The sequence below is a fragment of the Bison bison genome, unplaced genomic scaffold (assembly GCF_000754665.1).
Source record: "Bison bison bison isolate TAMUID 2011002044 unplaced genomic scaffold, Bison_UMD1.0 scf7180017864485, whole genome shotgun sequence".
Classification (NCBI taxonomy): domain Eukaryota; kingdom Metazoa; phylum Chordata; class Mammalia; order Artiodactyla; family Bovidae; genus Bison; species Bison bison.
The window spans coordinates 3749494-3758229 of NW_011495045.1; the positions used below are offsets into that span (position 1 = coordinate 3749494).

The 8736-nt window shown below is 36.3% G+C and overlaps 1 protein-coding gene across 2 annotated transcripts in view; it reads right to left on the reverse strand.

Annotated features, from left to right (window-relative positions):
* The window catches only part of RDX (radixin), a 90823-nt gene extending 86140 nt beyond the window's left edge, over window positions 1–4683 (reverse strand). For both annotated transcript variants that reach the window (XM_010862858.1, XM_010862857.1), the window contains exon 1: window positions 4577–4683. In XM_010862858.1, the coding sequence (XP_010861160.1) occupies window positions 4577–4588 (12 nt within the window). In that variant the 5' untranslated portion in view covers window positions 4589–4683. The remainder of the gene's footprint in view (window positions 1–4576) is intronic.
* Between the last annotated feature and the right edge of the window lie 4053 nt (window positions 4684–8736).

An 8736-nucleotide genomic window follows, 5' to 3' on the forward strand; every position in this document is an offset into this window, starting at 1 on the left:
AGGCCCAGAAGGCTAACGTCAGAGCTGTTTCATTTGATTCTAAGAGTAATTCCGTTGTTGTTCAGTCGCTAACTTGTGAAACACCATGGATTGCAGCACGCCAGGATTCCCTGTCCTTCACTATCTCCTGGAGTTTGCTCACCACAATTAAGCTGGTAATGCCATCCATCCATCTCATCCCTTTGTCGTCCCCTTCTCCTGCCCTGAATCTCTCCCAGCATCAGGGTCTTTTCCAACGAAGTCAGCTCCTTGCATCAGGTGGCTGAAGTACTGGAGCTTTAGCGTCAGGTCTTCCAGTGAATACTCAGGGTTGATTTCCTTTAGGATTGACTGGTTTGACCTCCTTGCTGTCAAAGGGACTCTCAAGAGAGTCTTCTCCAACACCACAATTCAAAAGCATCAATTCTTCAGTACTTGGCCATCTTTATGGTGCCACTCTCACATCTGTACATAACTACTGGAAAAAGCACAGCTTTTGACTAGACAGACCCTTGTCAGCAACGTGATATCCTTGATTTTTAACATACTATCTAGATTTGTCATAGCTGCCCATTCCAGTATTCTGGCCTGGAGAATTCCATGGCCTAAGTCCATGGGGTCGCAAAGAGTCGGACATGACTGAGCGACTTTCACTTTCACTCCTTCCAAGGAGCAAGCATCTTTTAATTTCATGGCTGCAGTCACCATTTGCAGTGATTTTGGAGCCTAAGAAAATAAAATCTGTCAATATTTCCAATTTTCCCCCATCTATTTGGGATGAAGAGATGGGACCAGATGCCATTATCTTAGTTTTTTGAATGTTGAGTTTTAAGCCAACTTTTTCACTCTCCTTTCACTTTCATCAAGAGGCTCATTAGTTCTTCTTCACTTTCTACCATAAAGGTGGTATCATCCAGCCCAGTGTTTCTCATGATGTACTCTGCATGTAAGTTAAATAAGCAGGGTGACAATATACAGACTTGACATACTCCTTTCCCTATTTGGAACCAGTCTGTTGTTCCATGTCCAGTTCTAACTGTTGCTTCCTGACCTGCATACAGATTTCTCAACAAGCAGGTCAGGTGGTCTGGTATTCCCATTTCTTTCAGAATTTTCCAGTTTGTTGTGGTCCACCCAGTCAAAGGCTTTAGCATAGCCAATAAAGCAGCTGCTGCTGCTAAGTCACATCAGTCATGTCCGACTCTGTGCGACCCCAAAGATGGCAGCCCACCAGGCTCCTCTGTACCTGGGATTCTCCAGGCAAGAATACTGGAGTGGTTTGCCATTTCCTTCTCCAGTACATGAAAGTGAAAAGTGAAAGTGAAGTTGCTCAGTCGTGTCCAACTCTTCGTGACCCCATGGACTACAGCCTACCAGGCTTCTCCGTCCATAGGATTTCCCAGGCAAGAGTACCAGAGTGGGGTGCCATTGCCTTCTCCACAATAAAGCAGAAGTAGATATTTTTCTGGAACTCTCTTGCTTTTTCTGTGATCCAATGTTGGCAATTTGATCTTTGGTTCCTCTGCCTTTTCTAAATCCAGCTTGAACATCTGGAAGTTCACAGTTCACGTACTGCTGAAGCCTGGCTTGGAGAATTTTGAGCATTACTTTGTTAGCGTGAGAGATGAGTACAATTGTGCAGTAGTTTGAGCATTCTTTGGCATTGCCTTTCTGTGGGGTTGGAATGAAAACTAACCTCTTCTAGTCCTGTAGCCACTGCTGAGTTTTCCAAATTTGCTGGCATATTGAGTGCAGCACTTTCACAGCATCATCTTTTAGGATTTGAAATAGCTCAACTGGAATTCCATCACCTCCACTAGCTTTATTTATAGTGATGCTTCCTAAGGCCCACTTGACTTCACATTCCAGGATGTCTGGCTCTAGGTGAGTGATTACACCATTGTGATTAGCTAGGTCATGAAGATCTTTTTTGTATAGTTCTTCTCTATATTCTTTCCACCTCTTCTTAATATCTTCTGCTTCTGTTAGGTCCATACCATTTCTGTCCTTTATTGAGTCCATTTTTGCATGAAATGTTCCCTTGGTATCTCTAATTTTCTTGAAGAGCTCTCTAGTCTTTCCCATTCTATTGTTTTCCTCTATTTCTTTGCATTGATCACTGAGGAAGGCTTTCTAATCTCTTCTTGCTATTCTTTGGAACTGTGCATTCAAATGGGTATATCTTTCTATTTCCCCTTTGCCTTTCACTTCTCTTCTATTCAGAGCTATTTGTTAAGGCCTCCTCAGACAACCATTTTGCCTTTTTGCATTTCTTTTCCTTGTGGATGGTCTTGATCCCTGCCTCCTGTACTTATTCAAACAGTTTTCCAAAGTAGCTGTAAATTTCACATTCCTACCAGAAACAGAGTTCCAGTTGATGCACATCCTTACAGACATGGTCTTTTCAGTCTAATTTTAGCCCCTCTAGTAAGTATAAAGTGGTATCTCACTAGCTTTATTTTTCCCTGAGGATCTTTTCAAGTGTTTATTGGCTATTAATATACCTTCTTTTGTGAAGTTTCTTTTGTGTAGTATCTACTCAAAGTTTTGGCCCACTTTTTAAAAACTGGGTTGTCTTTATTAGAGTTCTAAAAGAATATACTACAATTATTTTGTCCCATTCTGCCTTGCCTTTTCATTTTCTTACTGTGTTTTTCAAATAGCAGAAGTTTTTAATTTTGATGAATTTTTTTTTAAATGCTATGAACTTTTTGTGTATTATCAAAGAATCTTTGCTTACCTCACAACTGTAGAAATGTTCTATTTTCTTTTATAGTTTGGGGCTTTTATGTTTATGATCCATTTAGAGTTAGATGTCTGTAAATTGTGATGTAAGGGTTAACATTCACAATCTTCTGTATGGATAACTCTTTGCTACAACATCATTTCTTGAAAAGAATTTAATTTCCCCAGTGAATCGTGTGACATCTTGTTAAAAATATTTAGTAAGAATGTATGTGTAGGTATACTCTTGTTCCACTGATCCTATTATCTAATTTTTCAATACCACACTGTCTTACTTTTGTCTCTTGAAAATAAATGTTGAAATCCAGGAGTGTTAACTGTTCTACCCTTGTTTTTCTTCTAAATTGCTTTAAATATTCCACATAAGTTTTGGTAGTTCCATAAACATTATCAGCTAGCCAATTTTATCCAAAGGGATGCAACTGCTGGGATTCAAATGATTGGAATTACATTCAACCTACCAATACATTTGGAGAGAACTGTTTTAATAGTATTCTCTAGACATATCTATGACCAATGTATATTTTCCTATATCCTTTGGTCTTTTTAATTTCTTAAAGGTTTTCAGTGTAGAGATTTTAAACACTTTCTAAAAACTTATTCCTAAATATTTTATGTTTTTGATGCTGTTACAAATGGAATTTTTACTTCATTTTTTGAATTTTGCTGCTTGTATATAAAACTGATTTTTAAAAAAATAAAACCTTATGTCCAACAATCTTGCTAAATTCTGTTATTAGTTCTAATAGCTGTTTTGTAAATTCCAGGTTATTTACATAATCATGTCATCTGCAAATAGAGAAAAACATAATCCTTGCTTTCTATTGATTATGCCTTTTATCTTTTTATTCTTCTCTCCTTCCAACAATGCACTTTTTACCTGCTCAATCTTGAAAAGTAATTCAGAAGTGACATTCATGCCAGAAAATTCAAAAAACCAAAAAACAATGATTTTCTTCAAAAAAATAACTGGCCAAAAAGTTCATTAAAAAAAAGAAAAAAAACATTTTGTTAGATGAAAAAAGGAACACTGATCCTAGGATAAAAAAATAAACCTCAGCCACAAATTATATAATAATAAAACAATAAAATTATTGTATGTACGCCTTTAAATCAAAAACCTAAGACTTTGGGCTCCCCTGACTCAGGCAGTGAAGAATCTGCCTGCGATGCAAGAGACCTGGGTTTAACCGCTGGGTCTAAAAGATCCTCTGGAGAAGGAAATAACTACCCACTCTAGTATTCTTGCCTGGAGAATCCCATGGACAGAAGAGTTTGGCAGGTTACAGTCCTTGGAGTTGTAAAGAGTCAGACACAACTGAGTGACTAACACTTTTCATTTTCACAACTATATATAACATCAGCACTGTTATCACTAGTATCAAAGCTAGAATTACAAGAAAATTAATTCTGCACGAACCCTTCTGACCTCTCATCATGTTCTCCTGTTTTAACAATAAGTAACTTTTTACTGAGCACTGAATGTGTATGTACCAGGATCTTCTAATCCTCACCGGACTCTCATGTAACTAATTACATCTCCATTTTACATGTGAAGAAATTAAGACCAGGAAGGACTGAATCTAACAAAGGTCAGTCAGATTAAGTGGCAGGGTAAGGATAAGAACTAAGTCTGACCCCACAACCTATGGTAATCTTAATACATACATGATACTTAAACCTCTATCACTGGCCCATATAACACATTACTTCAGCCACATAAATTTAAAACAAACAACAGTAATGTCAGTGCCTTTTCCCCCACCAAAACTCTACCATAATACTTTGCCTTGTTCCAAAAGAAACTTAACGCCATTAAGTAAGCAGTGTCAAAGTAATAAAATACACCTACTGGTTTCGGCATTTTTCTTCTCTTTTTGTCGCCCTCTTCGAAAATTCTTCACTTTTATGAATTTTCTTGTACGTCTGTTAAAGAAAAGAAAGCATAATCGATCAATTTTTTATATAATAATGTACAGATTAAATACAATTTTAAACTCACATTTTAAAATGTTAACAATTAAGTTCTCATTTTATTCTGATTTTCAATGTCTTCTATTATTTCTCATGCTTTAAAAATACTTAATTGGTGATTTAAAATACCACACATCTCAAATAACATACTATATAAAAATATAAAAGCATCTTGATTATCAACGAAAAGTTTTTTTAATTACAGATAACACATAGTAAAAGGAAAGATTACTAAGAGCCCAAATTCTCTCTTTCCAAGTCAAGTTCTCCCCTGTGCCCAGACTGGTAAAGAGGGACAGCAGAGAACTGATTCAGAGTCTAAAGAAATCAACTCCAGAACACTTTTCAACCTTTCTTCTACACTGTCAAAGACAAAAAAAGGAAATACTGATTAATGTAAACTACACAAAGATAAATTTTTAAAGAAAATTATTTTTCCTCCTTGAAAGTTTAAAAGTCCAAGTAGAGACAAATATGTTAAGAGTAACTTTTTCACCTAAGGTGGATATAAACAGCCTTAGTCTCCACACTAAAAACCGGCATGCTACTCACCAGCAAGCGAATGGCCCTCACTAAAATACAGAACTGTCCTTAAGACCAACGTTAAATTATACCTTCACCCACTAAGGTAACAGATCTAAATCTTAATCCAGGGAAAACATGCTATTTTAGGGTAAATTTTTTTACAAACATCTAACAAAATTGGGTTTTCCTCCTATAAAACTACCAAAAGATCTAACATTCTTAACCATTTAACTGTCCAGAAAAAAACTGATTATCATTCCAATTTGAAAACCTATTTTAAGTAATATATAATTACCTGAAAATCACAATATACAAGTAATATCTGTAAAGAACTTTTATTCATCATACTATGAACTACTGATAAACATACAATTAATTTTGAATTTAAAAAATATATTTGCCCTCCCCGCCCCCATCTGAAGTCTACGTCAGAAGCATCAACTCCCTTTTAAGATACTACTTTAATAAAAACGAAAATTCTTCAAATTAAAATAAAAACAAAGGATCAAAATAAGGTCATTTCTCTAAATTTTAGCTGATCACATGCTAATAAACCTCCCTACAGAGGGAACTTCATCATGAGAAATTTCTCACCTAATACAATTGGGTATGAAATTCAGTGAGAAGCATGAACTATCTCATCTCTCTCTTGTTGCTTAACTCTTAACTAGAAAATGACACATACTCCATCTCTACGATCACCTACTTTCATGAACTTTACTGTACTTCAGTCCTAGCTTCCACTTCTAAATCCTCCTTTTAATCCCTACTATCAGATCATCTCAGGTCTTGAAACAGCCGCTCAACCAATCTTTTACACCATCTCCTGCAATGCAGGCAGATTCTTTACCATCTGAGCCACCAGGGACACCCATTTATAAGTTAGTAACTCCCAAATTTGTATCTCTAGTCTTGTTTAGCTAACTTGGCTTGCTCAGCATCTAAATGACACCTCAAATTCAGCATGTCTATAAAACAGCTTAAACCTCTACACCCCATAGTCAAATCTGTTTTTTCTGCAAGTCTTAGTGACATATTTCTATATTCATAATATCTTTCCTGTGTTTTTTTAATATCTCTACTACATCTACAGTGATGATCCCCTTTCCATTCCTAATACTGTCCATTTTGTCTTCCTTTTTGATCAGTTAACCTTGCCAGGAGTTTGCTTCATTTATTGGTCTAAAAACAAGCTTTCAGTTTTATCAAAATAAAACTGTTTTCTCTGCTTTATTTAAATTTCTGTCCTACTTCTCATCACTTTTCTTCTCAGTAGTTGGCTTTGACTCTGTGGCTAATTTTCTAATCCCTGAAACTGAAAGTCTACCTAAGTAATTTCCAATCTTTTTTCTAATATAAGAGAAATGCAGAAATTTCTTTCTGCATTAAGGTCACAAACTAAATACATCCCACTATAAGGATATTCCAAATTTAAAGTGATCTCCCTATTTTGCCACTGAGACTATTTTAAAATAATTATCTGATTATGTAAAATAATCTAAATTCCTCAAACATAAAACATGAGCATCTTTATCAAATTTTTGAAGTTCCAGTGTTTTCCAGATTACATAAAGTACTTTTTGATTCTATCACTAAAATTTTTATCTTAAGCCACAACTACTCACTTATATAAAACCTTACTAGGACTTTATATTCTAGGTGTGTTATTTTTAAATGACTTTTCAAAAACCAGTTCTCCTCTAAACTTCTCAGCCTCGTTTTTACACTTAAATCACTTATCAGATGAGCTCCATGAGCCTTCCAAACTGATATGTACTAAAGGCATTTCAGGTCAGTTTCTTAAACAGTACATCCATGCTTAAGACAAAACATCTTGCAATGAGTTCCTACGAAAACAAATCTAAATCTCCTTTCGGGGTGGGGGGGGGATAACTAGGGGGAAAAATATCTTATATTTAAAACTCTTCTATTTTTCTGTACCACTGTCATTACTGTTTAACTCTAGGTGCTTCAGTGTCCAATTATAATTTCTACTCACTACTAAGTTTTAAATTTTCAAACAAAATGGTTAGAGACCTGGCGGCAGAGTCTACGTTTATTTCTACATTTATTATATACTACAGTCAAAGAATTCATTTCCATTATATCCAGTGCTTGGTCAGTTTCGTTTCTTTTTTGACTGTTCCAGATATAAATGAAAATAAAGTATGTTTGCATTTGATAAGTTAGATCCAGCCGGAAGTATTTAATGTTGTGTTTCCAGTCTCTCTACTTTCAGTTTAGTTTGTATGCTAAGTCACTCTAGTCGTGTCCGACTGTTTGCGACCCTATGGACTGTAGCCCGCCAACTGTCCATAGGATTCTCCAGGCAAGAATACTGGAGTGGGTTGCTATTTCCTTCTGCAGGGGATCTTCCCGACTCAGAAATCAAACCTGTGTCTCTTAAGTCTCCTGCATTGGCAGGCGGGTTCTTTACCACTAGCACCACTTAGGAAGTCCCTTCAGTTTAGCTGATTAAAATGAGACTGTGGATGTTAATTTCTTCTTATGAATTGCCAGTTTTTTAATTTCATTTTTTATATGGTTTTAGGCGACTTCATTTTCACTTTTCACTCTCATGCATTGGAGAAGGAAATGGCAACCCACTCCAGTGTTCTTGCCTGGAGAATCCCAGGGACGGGGGAGCCTGGTGGGCTGCTGTCTATGGGGTCGCACAGAGTCGGACACGACTGAAGCGACTTAGCAGCAGCAGCCCTGGTGGCTCAGAACATAATGAAACTGTCTGCAATGCAGGAGACCTGGGTTTGATCCCTGGGTTGTAAAGATCCCCTGGAGAAGGGCATGGCAACCCACTCCAGTATTCTTGCCAGGAGAATCCCATGGACAGAGAGACTGGCGGGCTACAATCCATGGGGTTGCAAAGAGTCAAACACGACTGTGCAACCTAGCAAGCAATCAACGCTGTTATTAGGTGAGTAAAGGTTTAGAATTATTCTATCTTTGTAATAAATACTTCCTTTTTTCATTCAGTAATAATTCAATAGCATATAAAATTCTAAATCAACTATTATTCTCTATTATTCTCTCAGTATTTGGAAAATACTAGTTTTCTCGTGGCATCTGTTACTGATGAAAAGTCTGCTGTCAATTTAATCTATTCCAGGTATGCTTTTTCTCTCTGCTTTCCTTTAAGATTGTGTGTGTGAGCACATTCTTTAGATTTGCTTCTATTTCTCTTGCTGAGGATTTGGTAAGCTTTCTTTTTCTGAAGACTCGTGCTTTTCTCAAATTCTGGAAAATTATTAGCCACTGTCTCTCCCAGTCAGCAATTCTTTACTTAGATACATACTGACTGTCTTGTTTTCTAATCCATGGCTACAAATTCTTATTTTTCATTTCTTTACCTGTCTGTGTAACACTCCTCCAGTCACTAATTCTCTGCAGGTGTTCTTAATGTTTTACCTGTCCACTACATTAAATTTTAAGTGATTATATCAACTTCTAAAAATTCACTTTTAGTCTCTTAAAAAAATTTTAATGCTATACTATTTT